Genomic DNA, 20,506 nt, shown 5'->3' with positions numbered 1-20,506 from the left:
ACGTGCTCTGTTACTAATGTGCATTTAAATAAAACATATTCTTTATCCCACATTTAGTTGGGATGTGTTCAGTTTATGAGTCCAACTTTACAACATTAAAAACATCTTTAAAAATAGATATAAATAAATAAACAAGTTTTTGTCCTCTATGGATAGTTTCCCCCTTCATAACAAGTCGTAACGGCAGTAAGGCCTCACTCAAATGGACCTGCTCACTGTGTGTGCTGTGGGAGCATATTAAACAGGTTTCTGATATTATGAACCATCCAAGAAGTCTGTGCTTCCGTTTTGGTGAGTGAAATTCTGGTTTCTAATAATTAGCTGATAACTTTGCACTCCAGCCTCTCATCTATAATTTCTGACTCTGAAAGCCAACATTACGAAGGAGTATTAGGGCCACATTGAGAAAAAAAATTAATAAATTGTGCATTTTGAGAATAAAATCAAAAGTTTGAGAAAAAAGTCGAAATACTATTTTGAGAAAAGAAGTCAAAATGTGCAGATTTAAGTCGTTTCAAGTCAAACAACTGCCACGCCATGTCTGCTATAACCTCCAGAATGTCTTGTATTATGAGTTAGTGAAACTGTACTTCAGAATCGGTTTTAGCAACAAGGAACTTATTTCTCTTTTAGTACACAGACAACTATGAGGATGTTAAAGGGATGGTCCAGAAAGCTGCATCGGCTCAGAAGGAAGAAAAAAAACCACACAAACTGGCAATGGTCAGATGCAAGGATTTCGATGACTGCACCTTGGTGTAGTACAGAGGGGATTTACAGAATCACAAGACACAATATTTCATTTCCTGGAACTTGTGCGATGAGGCCACAATCGCTTCGCATAAGTTACATAGGAAATGAATAGAGAAGGACCGACGTCCCTCACCGTGTGTCGAGCCACTAAGACAGCGGATCAAGTTGTTTCATCTACCCAAGGCATTTTGTAGAGGGTATAGCAGCTGTGGCCGACTTGAAATCATGCCTTCGACTTTTTTCTCAAACTTTTTTGACTTTATTCTCAACATGCACTCTTTATTTTTTTTCTCAGTGTGGCCCTAATACTCCGTCCTACAACATAGCGGCAGCCAAAACACAAACGTTAAGCATTAAAAACGTGAAGTCCAAAGTGGATAAATGGTTGACGTCACGACGGCTTCGTCCATAGACATGGCTTCGTCAATAAGGGGGCGGGACTTTCCGGAAATAAATGATGCGGTTTAGCGTTTAAAGCGTTTAAAAACATACTACAATACTTCAGCGTACTTTGTGCCCTTCAGTCGCAACAAGTAACAAGTAACACGAGATTGCGTTAGATTTTCACGTTTGAACAATCCTGAAAACACTGTGGATTCCCATCGTGCATTGCGCCGTGCCGTTGACGGTTAATCCCAGCTAAATAACCTTACAGCGTTCACATTAAAAACCTTGTGGTTTTTGTTTCTCCGCGTGTCTTAACTTCTACATTACGTGGCATTGTTTGTTGTAACTTGTAACAGCGATTCCCAATAAACCATCACTGTAAATGGTTTTGCCGTCAATGGGGTCGAGCTGCCGTCGCTTTAGTCGGTAGTACGCTCTTGTTTCTCTTCAGATCGTATAAATCTTTCGCCTTTTACTAAAGATTTCCGTGGAGAGGAACAATAAGAGTTTTACCCAATTTTTTGATGCCCTGCGAATGTGGGGCTTTCTATCACTGTTAATATTAAAGTGGTTAATCTTAGTTTGCGGATGATCAATTTCGGTGTACTTCCGCTGACATATGTATTTCCGTTGAAAGGGAACAAATAGATACGTATTATCGATGTTGTAGTGACGATGTTCCTTTCTTTGTAAACATTCTGAATTTTGGGATACAGCACATTTGTTAAAGTTTCATTGTAATTTCACTTAGTTTTCAGAGTAGGTTTGCGCTTTTTAGCTTACATTTCATTTTTTGAAAAAGCTTGGCTTCAATTCAATTTCAATGTTAGTGTTTTTTTTTATCTGGGGCGAGTAGAATAGAAGTGACTAAAACTATGAGCATTTCCAAAGTATTCTGAATTTATTCAACAGCATGTCAATTCAGTAAATGTACATTTATTTGTTTGTTTATGGCATTAAATAGTAGTATTTTACTTCTTTAGTTGTGTTTAGTGTTGATTTTAAATGTTAATGCTTGTTTTTAAGGCCTCACACATGATCTGGGACCTCAACATCTCTCTGACATGCATCTATGAACCAGCTGGACCTCTCAAGTCATCCGGATCAGACTGTCTACTTATTCCCCAGGTTTCCATCAACTCCAGTGGCCATGCTTATACCTTTTGTGCTCAACAACCTACCAAATCATATGTAGAATTTCTGGTTATACATTACTGGTTCCCAGAGCAGTAAACTGTAATTCTCACATTCTGTGAAGCTATCCAGACGTTAGCGGGCCAGTTTTGACACCCCTGATATTATTAGTGTAATAAATCAATATGAAGTCATACAAGAAGGCGAGCGGTTGATTTACTGGAATAATGCACAACATTCTGTGTGTCCAAACCACCCAGAGGTGGTAGAAAAATAAAAATGGTGACAGAAAAAACTTAATGCAGTGCAGCAGGAAATGAAAATACTGGGGTACCTCAAAACTGTACTTGGCATATTCTTGGGTGTATATACTTTGATATACTTAAAAAAAAAAATATATATATATATATATATATATAGTTGCTGCCATGTGATTATATATTTTTAAAAATGTCATGATTATGTTGATTCATCTGCAGATTAATGGTGTAGGATATTGACAGTCATAAAAAGAAGGTGCAATAATTTTCCAGAGCACAAGATGGCGTCTTCGAACACCTTCTTATGTCTGAGCAACAGCAAAGAAGTCAAAGACGAGCAGTTTTAATGCAGCATAAACAAAACCAACAACAGTAAAATTCACTCTGGAGAAGATGGTATTTTTTTCTTTAAGAATGGCTGCAGCACCAAAAACAGATCAGTGTGACTTATTTGTCAACCAACTGTTCCAGCTCTGATCCGATAAAGAGCACTTTTAGCTGACTTATGATTCATAAACAGATGAATACCTGCTGATTAAACCTCTGTAGCTACTCTTACTCAAAATTTAAATACAGGACTTTTCCTTGGGTAAATATTAGATCATCAGTTACCAATCATAGACTGTTACTAATAAACTGTAATGGAACTTATCAATAAAGTGAACAAATCACTATTTACATCTCTTATCTGATGAATTCTTCCTTTAGTCTATGAGGAATAAATTACACACACACACACACACACACACACACACACACACACACACACACACACACACACACACACACACACACACACACACACACACACACACACAATGTAGAGTCCAGGCCTTTAACAAATGCTGTAAGCCCTTTAGTATGTATGATCCCCGGCCCTTCCTTCCCGGCTCGTCCCTCATCTCCTCCCGGTTAAAACGTGACACACTTCAGTGACAGGTCACGTGACGGCCGTAGCGTTGATCCGGAAGGAGGGAGGGATAGAGGGGAGTGGGTTAAAGCGGGAGGGAGAGAGAGAAAGGAGGGGGCGGCTGAAAATGCGTCAGATCAACCAGTGAGCGCGTAACAGAACGGAAGCTCTGAGAGGAGGCTTCATAATAAAGGTTGTGGCGCTTTAAAAATAATAAAAAAAAAAAGACAGGAACCTCCATGCCTGAAAAACGACGCAGCCACAGGATCTGGATACCTTGCAGTCACTGAGTCGACCATGAAGTCCTCAGTATACCAAAGTATTCTGGAGTCAGATGTGAGGTCACGGTGTCCGACTGCCAAAGCTGGGCACGGCAGCAAATCTACAACAAAATGGCTGAAAAAGAAAAGAATCAAGGTGCTGTAATGGTCCAGTCAAAGTTCAGACCTCAACCTGATTGAACTGTTATGGCCGGAACCTGTGTGACTACACAGGGTACTACACAGGTACTACACAGGGTACTCCAAAAACTTTCCTTTTCACGAGACTGTATAAATGGTTGTTGCTATTTGCTCTATTTTTTTGCTTCCAAAACAGCCCTGACCCATCGAGGTATCCACCGCTGAAGGTGTGATGGTATCTGACACCAAGATGTCAGCAACAGAGTCTTTAAGTCCTGTAAGTTGCAAGGTGGGGTCTCCATGGATTGGACTTGTTTGTCCAGCACATCCCACAGATGTTTGATTGGATTGAGATTTCGGGAATCTGAAGGCCAAGTCAACACCTCAAACTCACTGAACCATTTTGTTTGTTGGCAGGGCGCATTATCCAGTTGGAAGAGGCCACAGCCATCAGAGAATACTGTTTTCATGAAAGCATTGTGCGTGGTCTCCAACAGAGCTTAGGTAGGTGGTATGTGTCAAAGTAACATCCACATAGATGGCAGGATCCAAGGTTTCTTAGCAAATAATTGCCCAAAGCATCACACTGCCTCTGGCAGTTTGCCTTCTTCCCATAGTACATCCTGGTGCCAGGTGTTCCCAGGTAAGCGACGCACCCTCCCATCCATATGATGTAAAAGAAAAAGTGATTCATCAGACAAGGCCACCTTCTTCCATCGCTCTGTGGTCCAGTTCTGATGTTTACATGCCCATTGTTGGTGCTTTTGGGGGTCAGCATGGGCACCCTGACTGATCTGTGGCTATGCAGCCCCATACAAAACAAACTGTGATGCATTGTGTATTCTGACACCTTTCTATGAGAACCAGCATTAATGTTTAACTGAACATGAGCATGGTGGCATTAAAAATGTTAATCCGCAGACTTTTTAAAATGCAGAGTCTAAACACGAGTGAGTGATATCAGCGTGTCCAGACCCCTAACGTCACTAACTTCCAGATATGTTAAAAGTTTCACCACCCATAGGGTTGTTAGAAGAAGCCAAAATTTGTATTTACACCAGACTGTAAAGATGCTTTTTAATGATATGAACTTGAACGTTTTAAAATGGGAGCCTCAGTTGGCCACTAGAGAAATTTCAGGTTTGGCTAGTTCAGCTCCAAAAGGTTGTTGCATGTTGGAAAGACAGTGAAGAGGGCAAAGTTTTCATCCCAAACTGGGAATTAAATCCATAAAATCATCAGAAAAGTGTTTACTGACATCACTGATCAAGAGATCCAAGGATCATTTTAGTTAAGTAATCATATGTATCATACACTCAAAAAGCAGACTAATAAGAATAAAAATGTACAAGAACTGCACTTAATCTTTGTCTTTGTCAGTGTAGTCAAATATCAGGAGGCTTCAATGTGTGTTTTCTGCAACTGGGATCTGCTCCTTACAAATATCACCCACATTATAGCTATAATTTGAAACTGCAACCCAAGTTAACTCAAATTTTGAGATAACCTAAAAGATTTGAATCATGGCCAAAAAATAAATAAATAAATAAAATAATTCAGTTACGGAAACAAGCTTCCCTAGAAATAACAGTGAATAGCTGCTTAATAAACCAGGTAAGGAAATCCTAGAAAGTTGATTGTGTTCCTCTCGTACAGTGTTTTCAGTGAGAGAAATGTTTCATCACTCATTCAAGTGAGTTTTGAAGAAGTCTTAATTGAAAATAAAAGTTGAAATTAATGAAAAAGTTTACCCTAATGAAAAAATTATAAAAATGTAATACCTCTGTGTCCTAGCAAACAGAGCTATATTCACAGGTAATAACTGCACATATTTGCATATATTCACACTGTGCTATTACTTATTTGACTGACTTTATTTCACTCCAATACATGTCACAGATCATAAATATCAGACTAATAACATATGTATGAATTAACACCACAATACTGTGCGAGCATTAAGTGCCAGAATAAGGAGAACTAAAATGTAATCATAGTGGACTTTTTGGAAGCATTACATGACAGAAACCATGCTATAGAACAACAACAAAAAACGTTATTTAACCATCACATCAACTTAACACGGTCTAAGAAAATACACACAAAATTATTTTTTCAATCTACACTTTTATAACTTTTACTTTGAAAGTCATCACCGGAAGCTGCCTGCAGTAATGGCTGTCTTGACTTTCCTTCGGTTTAGTTTGCCTGCATTCCTCTTCTCTCTAAACCCAGGCCGATAGAGACAGAGAAAGAAAAGAGGAGGGGGGGAGAAAACACAAATTATTATTCACAACCGTGTTGGATTTTTATGAAACCCGGAGTCGACTCATACGGGACACATCAGGCCACGATAATTACTCCTGTCCAGACGGCTCCTTCGGACCTACAATACCGAGAAAAATGCGTATTTTTCTCTAATAAAAATGGGACTCTGGCGTTGATGATTTCGTGTAGGACAGCTACCGAAAAGCAGCTTTGGTGAAACAGCCTACATCGTTTTCACAGCGGATATCTACTTTTTTTCTTTTCTTTCTTTCTTTTTTTTTTTTTTTAAATGAGGATTTGCAAGATGGCTGATGACAGCTAGCCCTAACAAGGACAGAAACGCGACGTCCCCTTTAAGATCAGGAGGGTATATTTTTGTATTTTTTTAATAGTTAAATATATAAATATGGCTGCTTTTAAAAATAATGACCAGTGGTTATATTAACGGCGACCGTCGTTGTGTGAGAGCGGAGTGGATGTAGTGTTTATCTGTACCTGTGCTATGGTAGAAAATGGTGAGGTGACGTCTGAGGTAATTTACGCGATTTAATCGAGATAAGGAAGTAGATAAATATGTTGTTGGCTGTAGGCTGTAGGTGAAAACAGTAGGTGACAAAGGTAAAAACCAAAGTAAAAAATAAAGGAGTCCACGGCTGAGAACTAGTAATCTTTGTATGAGGAGATATTTGATAGATGTTTCTAGCTCTGCAACAGCAGCCAACATTCCTGCGGATCCTAAAAACCCCTTTGTTTTGTGCGCAAGAGCTGGACTCGACTATTAAAACGATTAACTATGCAGTAAACAGCCTCGATGTGATGGCCCGGGTATGATTTCCTTTTTAATGAGATTATAAGGCCTTTCCTGTCGACTGAAAACTGGCAGAAAAGCCGCGGCCTTGTGTTCAGATATGCGAGCTGTGCCACATAGCAGGCGTTATTCATCAAATGGAAATGTCGCTTTTATGTCAAATTGAAGGGCTGGAGGTACCTGTGTTTTTCCATCTGACCTGCGAAGCTGCTTTTTCTGCCTACTGCCGAACCGTCGCTGGTTGTATGTATAATTAAACTGCTCGTAGAAGCTCCTCGGATACTTATTTATGATTCAACGGACAAAAGCATTGCGCTGCGTTGTGATTACAGAGGAAATCAGGCGTCCTTGAGGTCCTGATAAAACAGATTCAGTTGAGGGTTTTTTTTTTTTTAGCTTTCTGTGTGGGAATAGTAATCAGGGTGTGGGCTCCAGCAGTCCTTTCTCGTGCTTTTCATGTTTTCATGCTTGGTTTGTTGGTCTGAATTGGTCCACGGTCAGTCATAACCCGACGTTTAAGTGGAAGAGAGCTGTGAAGGTAAGAGCAGAAAAGGATCAAGTGTCTTTTCCTGTGCCACACAGATTGATTCACCTCTTCATCATATAGGGAATTGTGTAACTATTAATTCTCTGTGCCTTGTTTGCATTTCGTGGTTTACCTGTAGCAGACAGGCTGTTGGTTTCCTGCAGCAGGCCTTTAAACACACTGAAGCTGTGAAGTGAAGGCAGGCCCAGTGTGTGTGTATGTGTGTGTGTGTGTGTGATTTAGGGGAAAGGAAAGCACCGTTTACTGTAATCTGCATAACGTCAGCCCCTGTTGCATGTGTTGAAATCACCAAGGTGTTGTCATCTTCGCCCGAAGCCTTCTCTGGTCAATTTTCTGTAATTTTGCCTTCATGCTGCAGTAATAAGCAATACTCGTCATCTGGCAGGGAGACTCCTCTAATTTGGTCACAAGGGTCGACATACACTGACTGATCTTTCAGGGGCCGCACTGGGTCTGGTTTTATCTTCTTTTTTTCCTTTTTTTTTTTCACGAGAGTCATTTTGAGAGTGTCGGGTTTCCTGTGAGAGACACGGAGGTCTGAAAGAAGTGGAAACTAGTGTATGCCTGCCTGCACCATGATGGCCTCTGACATGGCTGAGACGTGGAGGAACTGTTTTGAGGAGGAGCTCATCTGCCCCATCTGCCTACACGTGTTCTCAGATCCCATCCAGCTGCCCTGCAAGCACAACTTCTGCCGGGGCTGCATCAGCGAGGCCTGGGCCAAAGATTCCTCGCTGGCTCGCTGCCCCGAGTGCAATCATGCTTACACACAGAAGCCCAGCCTGGAGAAAAACCACAAACTGTCCAACATAGTTGAGAAGTACAACGCCCTGAGCGTGGAGAAGGCCACCACGCCGGCGTTGCAGTGCATCCTGTGCCGTCGAGGCCCACCGCTCCCTGCGGTGAAGGTCTGCCTGCGCTGCAACGCCCCGTGCTGCCAGTCGCACGTCCAGACACACCTGCAGCAGCCGTGCTCAGCCCTCGGGCACCTGTTGGTGGAGGCAGAAGCGGTGAAGGCCTGGACCTGCCCGCAACATGACGAGTACAGGCTGTACCACTGCGAGGCCGAGCAGACAGCCGTGTGTCAGTACTGCTGCTTCGCCCGTTGCCACCCCAGCCACGGCCACGCCGTCACGGATGTGGAGATGCGACGCAATGACATCAGAGTAAGAGCAAATAAATACAGTGCACATACTTTAAACATCCTTGGGTTTTTTTTACTTATTTGTGCTCAGGTGACTCATGAGGACATGAAAAAAAACATTTCAGACATCTTGTATGTTACTCAGATTAGTTAAGATATTTAAAAGGAAACTACTAAACTAGGAGTATCACACCTGTGGCTCCAGAGCCATATGTAGGTCTTTCTGCCATCCCTAGAGGCTCCCTGTGGCTCGAACTAGATGATTATAAACATGGAAATGAACAATGGTCGCTTTATAGCTGCCCCGATTTGAGATAGTACATGCTAACAGATACATTTTCCTCTACTTTACAGTCTTTTGCTCTGTTGGTAATAAAAAAAAGAGATCATTTTAAATATTTTAGTTCATAAATGCAATAAGACTTTGGGTTATTGTAATGAAAACAAATGATGTTATTGGGTTAATTTATTACCAGTAGGCTTCATTATGAGGCTAAAATATCTGAATAAAAGCCATTTTTGATAGTAAAGGTTGTAGATCTCTTTTTTGTTTTTTTTAAAAGGCATTCAGCGGTGTCACACTGGATCCTGTGTAGCAAACGTTTTCTACATTTTACTGATAGACTGCAACAATTAATCAAGTAAATAATCAATAGTTTCAGCCCTACTTGCAAGAATATGTCTGCTCATCAGAGATCAATAACTGCTGGCTTTTATAACAGCATCACACCATTCTGCAAGCTCATTTTTCATCCACTTTGTAGCTTTCAAGCAGACATCAGCAGAACAAAGAGCATATTTAATGCCTTCCTGTGTCGCATTTAAGACCTAAAGTGGAATTTTTTTGCAGCCACAATAAGTTGTTGATTGTTTACCTCGTTACACAAGCCCGTCTTCAATAACAGGACACTTTCCCACTTTAAGAAATGGTTGTATTTCAAGTGTTTCGGGTCCATCTCGCATTTTTTCAGTGGTGATCCATTCCAGCCTTCGTTCTCATCTGTTGGAATGACAAACAATGTGGTCGAGAGTGGAACAATGAGGGGCCCTCAGAGGGCCTTATCTCTCCAGCACAGGTGCATCCGAGCTCAGGGATCGCCAGTTGTGTGCGGCGGGGGTGGGAGTGGAGACGAGGGGAAGGGGGATTAAAGTGATTCGTCACTTGATTCTGTGGTCTACTTGGGGTTTTTTATTAACCTCTTCTCTTCCTGAGGGGTTGGTGCTTGCTGCAGCTTGTTCAAGCGGAGGCCGGATGAGTTTCCTTCCCTCTCTCTCTTTCTTTTGAAGGGGTGGCTGACAGGCGCGTCCAGTCAGACTGAGAACCAATGCTATCTGACTCATTTTGTTCACCCGACACCCTGTTTAGGTGACAACCATGTCATAGTTGAGCATTTTTCCTCCTAGTAATGCTATGACTCAGCTTTACATATAGTAAATCAGTCACCTTTAGAATCAGCAGATGTTTATTGACGTAATTTTATAAGCATAAAGACTCAGTGACCAAAATACGTGTTGAGTGAGTAGAAGAGTTGTTTTTTTCTTTTTGCTCTGAACAAGTTTTATTGAAATACAAATATAAATTGTAAATTTCAAAAACGTATGTACACATTTAGCAAACAACAAAGTTATACACACACTATTTACATAAAAATGTAGGCAGTGCTTCAGGTGTACAGCTATTTACAGAACAATTAAGTATCACAATAAGATGCCACACAAATTATTTGTGCCACTCCAAAAAAACAGTTCCTGTCCACCACAGACAGAGGTGCCCATCGCAGGCCTGACACTTCAGGTGTGTCACTCCTCGTGTTGTACACCTGGAGACAGCGTTTATATTTGAGTCTGCCTTTGGTGGCTTTTTGGCTAGCCTTGGCCATGACTACGCCCAGTAAACACACTACGTTACACATTATCTATACACTCTAAATATGCTAAATGTCACAAATATTTCAAAGTTTATAACTTGCTGTCGCTAACTCATTAAGGCAGCGTCCTGCTGCTGCATCATCTTAAATCAGTGCTGTCATTTGGATGCACCAGCACGTCCATTGACTCCAGAGGGTTAAATGATGTTGGATGATGAAAAAAGGTAGCATGTTACCTGAAATACAGTCTGTAGCTAAGATGAGCTTAAGACATGCTCATGTTTTCTTCATCACAAAATATGTGAGTAGGCCATCCCATGTGAATGAAGGCCTCAGTTACACTGGCCTAGAGACCAGTCAGCAACCCCCTGCAACCTCAGATTGCTAAGGAAAAATATGTATTTCCCAGCTGGCTGGTGGGAGGTTGCTGTAGTGGCTAGATGAAATTGGTCACAAAGAGGTTGCTGCACCAAAAACCTCCATGTCATTTTGCATGGAAGATGCCAACTTGTCTGCAAACGTTTGCCATTTACTCCCCAAGCTATAGTAAAATTTGCAAACAGAAACAGAGGGTTTGCTCTCCATTTGCGATTTGCCTCACACTTTTTAGTTTTACTACCGCTAGTAGTAAAACTCGTTATTTGTCCTACAGCTGTGATACTCTATAGGGCTGGGTGATATATCGAGTTTTTAAGAAATATCGATATATTTGCATCCACGATATGAGACAATATCATTTATATCGATATAGTCGCTTTACAATCATACTTGTAGATCCACTTCACACTGCCCTGCGTCTCTCCCTCACCGCTTGACCCGTAAATCATGCAGGAAGCGACAGCATGGCAGTGTTGCAAACTTAGCAACTTTGCCGCTACATTTAGCAGCTTTTCAGACCCCGCTGGCGAGTTTTTTTGTTTTTTTTTCTCCTTTCCTTAAAAGTGACTCGCGACAAATGTAGCAACTTTTCCTGGTGACGTCAGCGACTTTTTAAACCTGAAATCCTCCGCTGTCGCAGTGTTTTGTATACATACCGCCTTCGTACTGCGTCCGTTCGTGTGGCTTGGCATCGCCTGGACACCCAAGAGTCCCTGGCCATACCTCAACTAGATAACAGAAGTTGGCTTGTACCGTAAGTCACGTGACCTTAATAGCGGAAGTGGGTCTTTTTCGTGTGCTTGCAGACGCTGCATTGAGCGGGTGAGCCCGTTGCTGCTGACTGAAGGATGGACTTTTGTTCATTCAGTTTGTTTACATGTTTTGTTATTTGCACAGAGTACTGGATGTACAGGAGGACACACAGGAGGAAGCACTTTCCAGAGAAGTAGACTTCACCAGACCCGCTTTTTTAAAGAATAAGTCAGAAAATGATTTTGGAAGTTTTCTCTAATCTAGCTAATGTTTATTTTAGCTAGACTGTTGTTAGTTCTGAAGATTTTCAATTAATAATAAAGTTAATTTTTTAAAGTTAACAGATTGGTTGAATCAGTTCCGCTATAGCTGTTGTGTTGAATATGAGTTTTATTACATGACAATTTTACCTTTTACCAAGATCACGGTGACATAAGATTTTATCTTGCCAGGTATTGAGCTTGTAGAAAAATCATGGTCAGTACTTCCTCTGTCCTTTGAGGAACTACTGGCCAAAAAGTTTACAACTATTTAGTGTAGTGGTTAACAAACAACTGTCAAATGATATGTTAACTACATAACACACTACACCGACTACTTGTTGGCTCTCATAGCTCTTGAACTGCAGTTTTTGTTTTCCTCTTTGGTGCCATCTTTGGTTCACTAAGGCCAGCTCATGGTGTGTGAAGATTAAAAAAAGTATTTTCTGAAGGTTCTTGTTTTTGTTTTTTTCTCTCAAGGACCACCATGTGCTATGGATCAGCATGCATTTGCCACAATGTGATGCATTTTTTAGTGTATATTGGCCAGCTTTTTGAGCACTAGTCTTAAATTTCAAAGTATATTAGTGTTTTACAGTTTTTTTTTTTTTATTTTTTTGTTTTTGTATCATATTGGTGTAGGGCTGGTAAGCAGCAGGGTTTATCTACATGCAGGAGTTTTATTCAGGACAACTATAATAATAAAATTATTTAAAAATCATGGCTCTGTTATGGGTCCTCCTTTTATAAGCAGGAAGAGCAGCAGCACTCCTTCCAGTGACATCAGATGTGATTGATTTTATTAAAGAGCTGGACTGGGTTGCAAAGCAGCTTGCAGATGCAAGGCTAAAGCAGCTTTAATAGTGCTTCTCCTAGGAGATTTACCACCTGGATGTTTAAAGGATATCAGCTGAGCCATCAGCTGATGTGGGCTGGCAGTTAGATTAGCTGATCTGCCAGGATTGGGGCTGAGCTTAACTGCATGGCCTGCATGAATTAGTGTTGTGCTATGTTTTTGGGCCCCAAAAAACATTTTTGCTGGAGCTAAAGAAAAATATCTGCTGTTATAAATTATTTTTCTATTTTTTTGTTATTCACTTGTTTTTCTAACAACTTTCTTTTATTGAGTTTTCATTTACTCAAGCATTAATACACATTTATATTACATAAATGGTTAAAAAAGATTTACTATAAATGAACTGGTCCAACTGTAGTGTCAGCACCAAATCCCTGCTCTGAGCCAGGACAAACCCTACAGCATAAAAATGCTACACTGGGTTTGAAGTCAGAAACTGTTTCCTTATTACACTGTAAAATCTCTCACTGACCACTTTAAAAAATCCAGCATCAACCACACTTTAACCTCATTAAAAATAGATATTTTATTAAATAAAAGAGTAGAAGCCGTCTCTGAATAAATAGAGGTAAATTGTATCTCATCTGCGTGGCTTACCATCTTTTCTACATGATGCAAACAGAAAAATAATCTAATGTCACTGAGCTCATTCACAGCCCCAGTCCATAAATATTTTAGATATTTGTCCACATGTATTAACTGCTAGCACATCCTCCATGTTGAATTTGATTTAAGGCATGCAGGGAGGAACCACCCCTCCCTTTCACACATACACACCACCCTACAGGCCCCACCCTGCTCTTCACCTCCATCAGCCCCCCCAACAAATTCACCTCCCTAACGCCATCCACCAGTCACTCCCGGTGAGGGCCGACCTTCCCTCTGGCCCCACTCTCCTGCTCTGGTGGCTCTGATGGAAAAGACACTATGGTGAAATGACAGCTAAAGAGCCCCCTCCCCTCTTTCCTCCCTCCCTTCCTCCCTGAGAGGTTCTCTGCGAAGCTTCAGCTCCTTCGACCCTGTTTTTCCCCCTGTGGCTTCTGCTCAGAGCCTAACTCAATCAGTCAGCACAACCAGGTCACCGTCCTGGATCTAACCATGCCAAGTGTGTGTGTGTGTATGTGTGTGTGTGTGAGAGAGAGAGAGAGAGAGAGATATCTAGGGCAGCAATTCCCAACCATGTGCTGCTGAGGCCCAGGAGTTTGCAGGTTTTCATTCCTATCAGCCTCTACAGCAGCTGATCACTAATGATAAAATCAGCTGCTGTTGGCTGGAATGACTGCGCAGTGACGACAACGACAATGATGATGATGATGATGATGATGATGATGATGATGGTGGTGGTATGCGAACAAACCCTCAGCCTGAGGAAAAACAAATGATTAATGGCATGCCGGGCTAATGACAGACTCATCCCTTAATTAAGGCCGTCTGACTCTTGAATGCTGAAATTTATTCATGCTCTCCAGAGGATAAATCCTAATCACTACAGTTTCTGTCTAGCGCCACCATGAGGTTTGCAACCATCAGATGGATACATATTTCTCTTTTAAGGTTGAATCTCAGTAATTTGGTGATCATTTAATTCCTTTGTTAAATCTCTTTAGACATGCTTTCATCCGAGAGCCTTTCCAGATTTACTTGTATTTCTTTTATTTCTCTTTTTATCCCGTACCTCAGAGCATGCTTTTAGTGAATTATTAGCCAGACTTTTTTTTTCTAAGCATTTATTTTGTGCGTTTATTCAGCTGAACATTATCAGCCCAAATATCAAAAAATGAGATGAGGTCTACAGATGTCAGTGCCCTGTTTTTCTGTTGTCACTTTTTTTTTTAATGTTTTTAGATAGTGTGATGAAAAGCTGGCAGACATAAAGATGAGTTATGTTGTTGTTTTTTACTTTAATTTAAAAAATAAATAAAAAATATCAAGATTTAAATAATTTTTTTAATGTAATATTTTGCTTCACTAGCGATTGTGTGCATTACTAATTCATACCTATGTTATCATTTAATTTAATCATTTCATATTTTGTGCAAAATGTTAAATATTTCATATGTTTGCTTTGCCTATTTGGTTGTTCCCAGGTGCCTTGGGCTGCACTTTAAAGTACTAGTACATGCCTTTGCAGTACTGTAGTATTGTTTAAACATTTAAAAAAAAAAATTTTTTAATTCTAAAAATGGGTTATTTCAAGCTGTTGCCAGGTGGTTGCTAGGCATGCATAATGCAGCTTTTGTGGACATGTTATTGTCAAGAATTAAAAATGATACGATGCTTTTGTGGGGTGTCATAGGTGCATAGAGCATTGCCAGGCAGTTGCTAGGCAACATGATGACATCATCATACATAAATAAGAACCTTCAGGGGCCTAAGATGTACCCCCGAGTCAAGCTTGGTCGTTCATCTCCCGATGGTCTATGAGGAGTTTGCAGACATAATAACAAACACACAGACAGGTTTAGTGTGTTGTTATAATATTCATTAATATATTATAGACTTACAATCAGTCAATCCATTAATTAAACCTGAGTTTAATTTTGATTATGCTGCTAACTTTAGTACCAGTTAGCAAATGTTAGCATGTGGGGATACACCGAAATGTCAGCTTAAGCCATTATCAGCCTGTCAGCCAATAGGATGAAGTCGACTAATTTCACAGTCCTACTTTTATTCATCGTTACATCAGTTTTATGCTGCTTATAAAACACTGTGATGATCTGCTGAAAGATGCTAAAAGTCTGAGCTGTGAAGTTATTTTTCATAAGATTTCTTTCCATAATAAACAAAAATATATATTGGCTATCAGCAGAATTCTTATTTTAGATATCTGTATTGTCCCAAAATTGGACAACAGGGGCATCCCAGATTCATAGTTGACCCTTAAGGATCTTTTCAACTGCATCCTTATTTCCCAAGGGTCACCACAGTGGATGGATCCATATTTTTGATTTGGTGCAGGTTTTAGACCGGATGTCTTTCCAAACACAACCCCCCACCCCCCCACCCCCACGTATCCAGGCTACAAATATCGGTTAAATTGATCTTTTAAATGCAGGTATCAGCCCTGCATTTCACAAATCTGTCCTTCCTTGGTATGCTCACACACTTCACTAAGTGGTTGACTTGGTAAACAAAACGCCTGCATAACTTATCCATTCTAGCATTGTCATTGCAAGCATGTTGGCATGTAGCTGAAGCTAGCACCTCACAGAGAAGCTAACAGGGCTGTACACTCACATTCATGTCAGCACCATCTTATCAATACGTTTTTCCATTAAATGTTGAGCGAGGGTTATTCATGCTTCACATTAAATATTAAAAAGATGAAAAGGATCATCAGATCTGTGTCAGTGACACTCCCGCTATCCAACTTGTAGGGAAAGGATTGTTGATCTCATACGGAGCCATTTATTCCTTTTTTGTAAATTTTGGCCACAAGCTGAGCCGGATAAAACTCTCAGCTCAGCCTTCTGTTGTTCACATGCCATCATCTTCATCATCATCCCAGAAATAACAAGTGCTGTTGCCACAACACTGCCATAGCTCACAGAGCAGCCTCCTCTATGTGAATGTGCGTCTTTTTTAGAAAGAAAATACAGCACGGAGGAGAGGAGGTGCACAAAGGGGAGAGCAGAGCTGCCGGAGCTTTTTCTGCCCATTTATCTATCTCTACTCACTGCCCCCGGCTCCCCCAACATTAGTCCTGACTCGCTAATGCAAACACAAAATAGCTGTTGGTTGCTATGACTGCATCCCCCTCCTTCCTCCCCCACAGGGATTGTGTGTTAGATGGAGACTAAATTAGCCGACTCCCGGATCCTAATATCTTAGGCTTGGGGAGGGGATGCTGGTGGCTAACCGAGGTCACAAGTTTCCAAGGCCATAAGACGTTCTTTATTTACTCTCTGTCCTTCTCACCTCACAGCAAAACCTGTTAAGACAGCAGGAGCGTGTGGAGGAGCGAGTGCAGGAGATTGAGGAACAGCTTTGTAAACTCGACTCAGACAAGTGTGTGGTGGAGGTATGTTTTTGCACCTTCCTCCGTGGGCGCATTTTCTGCATGGTGTTATAAAATGTTTGGGAAATTTTGATTGATGTGTGTCTTTACTTTACAGGACAGGGTGTGTGAGCTGAAAGAGGAGGTGCGCCTGCAGTACCAGCGGATGCACCAGCTCCTGGAGGAGGATCTTGGTCGGACGCTGGAGGCTCTGGATCGGGCTCAGGCTCGGTTCTGTCAGGAGAACGCGGCCCAGGTTTTGGCTCTGGGGGAGCAGCGCCACGAGGCCCAGAAGCTGCTGAGCTCCATCCAAACGGCCTTCGGGAAGGCAGAGGAGTTGAGCTTCATGAAAAACACCAAGCCTGTTAAAATCCTCACAGATAGGTGAGCGACCAGTCTTCATACCATTATTTATTGATTGAATTTCCCTCTGTAATGTGCTGGAGATGCTTTGAAGCAGACATCTTATCTTGAACCTGGGCTCTTGGCACTTGTTGCAGGTCTCAGGCATGTGTGGGCAGCAGTCTCCCTCCTTACAAAGTTGGGAATCTGAATTCTAAACTTTTCCTTTCTGAGATCTCAAAAAGAGAGAAGAGCTTGAAAAGAACACTTGAAGGTAAGAAAATGAAACACACCTGTTAGCTTTAAATGCAGGGCACGACCTTCGTGTGTGTTTTTAATTTTAATTACTACTTACCTCCTCTCATTTCGCACCTTCTCTCTCTCCTCTCTTAGCTCCCCTCACCCCTCCCTCGACCTTCCTGCAATCTGTTCCTGCCTATCCCAGTGGTCAGAGCTCTGGCTCTGGGGCAGAGAAACGGAAACATTCCACTGCCTTCCCAGAGGGAAATGGGAACGCCGGAAAAAATGCCGCCCCGGGTTTCAAAGACTCGTCCTCCTCTTCCTCATCTTCTTCCTCATCTTTACCCAAACAGCCCTACCTGGGGTCTAGCTCTGCCTCTGGAGAAGGCCAGTCTACCAATCAGCAGCCTCTCGGCCCCTGCGGCCCACCTCACATCAGCGAGAGCGGCGGGACGGGCAGTGGGAGTGGCTCGTTGACTAACCACCATTCAGGCTCCGTATTCGGCTCCTCTCACTTCCCTCCCGGAGGCAGCAGCTCCTCGCACTCCTCCCAGCAGGCAGTGCTCCCTCAGTATGGCGGTCGCAAGATTCTGGTGTGCACGATGGATAACTGCTACTGCTCCGGAGTGCCCTCTGTGTCAGGCCACCGCAGCCACCCTCCGTACCCACGCTCTGGCTCTTTTCCCTGGGTCAGCGCCCAGGACTATCCCCCTCCTCCCGGATTGGCTTCCGGAGGTCCGTCCATGCAGGGCTTGGCAGTGAGGGACTGGATAGATGCTTCACAGACACACAGACATGCAGATTTCTACGGGCTGTATGGGCAGCCATCTACAAAGCACTACGTCACCAGTTAACAGAGCAGACACACACACACACACACACACACACACACACACACACACACACACACACTTGGATATAGAGACAGGCACTAAAATAGCACACCTTTACCGACTTATTAACCGGAATAAACACAATTCGGTTATACTATACACACATTAAAATAATTGTTTATATCTGCACACACACACACACACACACACAGATCTAGTACACACATTCGGGGGCAGGGTTGATCTCTTTGTGTTTTTAATTTCTTCCTTTCTTTAATTTCGGTCAGTGTTTTCATGTAGTGTATTATACGTAAAATGCATAAACAGCCTGGCAAATCTCAGCTCAGCATTTTACACTGAAATAAGAAAGAGAGGCCTGAAGAGGAGAGGAGGAGATGCATTTTTTAAAATTTATAGAATAGGTAATGGATTGGTAGAAAATTAACTTTTAGTAGAGAATCTTCTCATGCTTCTTCAAGGCTTCGCACCGAAGCTAAAGGGAAAAGAGATTATACCGTGCAGTGTTGAGCTTTCCACTTTCAACTCATGTTTCTCTGATATAATCACCCCTCCAGTTGTACTGAGGTCAATTGCCTTATGTTTTTAGCAAACATATTTTTCTCCACATAGCTGTCTTTGTTTGATAGATCCTTTAAAGAGGGACTGCGGTCCCTTCGAGTTTCTTTTATTTTTATCATCATGGCACTTCTTCCTTTCTTTGCTGAGTTCAGGGATGGATCGTACAGCTTGAACACAAAAAGCTCTTCCATGGAACACCCACAATGCACTTGTGGACGCCTTGCTATGCCTGGACTACAGATGCTGACCCACAGAGGGACAATAGAACAGCGTTTGAAGGGCCGGCTGATCCCAGCCCTCTGCATTTTTGAGAATTCGGCCCTCATCATTAGCGCTCCCTTCCTGCTGCCACAGAACAGAAAATATTACAGACTGTTTCCATTTAGTGATGACTATGACTTTGTGTTATTTGGTACATCTGTACATTTAATGCTTGCCTACAGAGACTCTTCGAGAAAAGGGCAAGACTGGGGAGACCAAACCAATCAAGCATCTGGACGATCTGACAATGCTGTAATTGTACTTCCTGCAGGGCAAAGATGTCACTTCCTCTCAATAAGCACACAAGCTCTTGGCTTCCTGTTTGCAGCTGAAAGCATGCAAGGGAGAGGTTTTTTTAAAAAAAAAAAAAAAAGCACTCAGAAGAAGAACAATGGGGGAAAAGAAACTGTATGCCGTTTTAAAATGAGTGTACGAAAGAAACTGAGGGCGGGAGGAACTTTTTTTTCATAAACTTTTTCTAGAAGAACAAGGCTGGATTGCAAAATGTAAGCAATGGTTCGTCATTCTTAAAAGGAGCTGTAACAACAGCAACCATGAAGAGAAAAAAAAACAAAGTATCTTTTTTTTGTAAATATTTTGTGAAATGGAAAAATTACAGACGTGATTTGGAGGAAGGATCCAAATAAACAAGTTTAAACCAGTCTCTGCTGTCAACTGTGTATGTGCGAATCATCTCATGTTTAAAGGATAAGGGTGGTGATATTCTATATATTTTTGTTACTGTAAATAAATCCCATAAAAAGACCAAAATCAACTGTGTGTTAGTACTTAAATACATTCCCACTTCCCTGACATACTACGTAGTACCAGCCCATTTGTTCCAACCAGAGATGGAAATGGGTAACAAATTTATAGATTATTTAAAAACTTTTCCAAGTGGCAGCTGTAAGTATTCAGCAAAACTTGTGTAAAAGAAAAAAAAAAGTGCTTTTGCAGATTAGGATGTATGCACTAGCAGCTAAGTGTCCTTACCAGTTTTCAGTCATGCATGTGTTTGGGGTCATTGTAATGCTGAAAAATGAAGCCACTGCCAATCAGATGCTTTCGAGATTGTATTGCATGGTGGATCAAAGTCTGACGGTACTTTTCTGCATTCATAATTCCTCCAATTTTAAGAAGGTCCCCAACACCATGAGCTAAAATGCAGATCCAAACCATGACAGAGCCTCCACCAACATGGTGGGTGCAGACACTCGTACCTCTCTCCTGACCTTCGGTGTACATATTGATAATAATTTGAACTAAAACTAACAAATTTGGAGTTATCACTCCATCAAACATGTTGCCACTTATTTTCAGTCCAGTTCTCCCTGTTTCCCTTCCTGAAGGATGGCTTCTTCACAGCCACCCTTCCACTGAGGCCATTTCTGATGAGGCTACAGTAAACAGTAGATGGATCAACTGGTGCCAAATGCATCTCTCAGGTCCTGTGTCAGGTCTTTGCTGGATTTTTTTTCTAATTTCTTAACACTGGTTCATCCCCTGAGTTTGGTGCATTTTTAT

At 41.6% G+C, this 20,506-nt stretch overlaps 1 protein-coding gene and 1 non-coding gene across 2 annotated transcripts; both read left to right on the top strand.

The window, feature by feature from the left end:
* Nucleotides 1-1,571: 1,571 nt before the first annotated feature.
* Nucleotides 1,572-1,685, top strand: LOC115798920 (U5 spliceosomal RNA). Its single transcript, XR_004021516.1, has one exon. It is a non-coding gene; the product is annotated as a U5 spliceosomal RNA (small nuclear RNA).
* Nucleotides 1,686-6,028: 4,343 nt separating this feature from the next.
* Nucleotides 6,029-19,356, top strand: trim8b (tripartite motif containing 8b). The gene is made up of 5 exons (XM_030754539.1): nt 6,029-8,634; nt 16,656-16,751; nt 16,846-17,111; nt 17,228-17,343; nt 17,463-19,356. The coding sequence occupies exons 1-5, from the start codon at nt 8,029-8,031 to the stop codon at nt 18,161-18,163; spliced, it is 1,785 nt and encodes a 594-aa protein (XP_030610399.1). The 5' UTR covers nt 6,029-8,028; the 3' UTR covers nt 18,164-19,356.
* Nucleotides 19,357-20,506: the final 1,150 nt, after the last annotated feature.

This window comes from Archocentrus centrarchus, chromosome 19 (genome assembly GCF_007364275.1).
Source record: "Archocentrus centrarchus isolate MPI-CPG fArcCen1 chromosome 19, fArcCen1, whole genome shotgun sequence".
In the NCBI taxonomy this organism is placed as follows: domain Eukaryota; kingdom Metazoa; phylum Chordata; class Actinopteri; order Cichliformes; family Cichlidae; genus Archocentrus; species Archocentrus centrarchus.
This window is presented reverse-complemented; position numbering and strand designations above follow the sequence as displayed.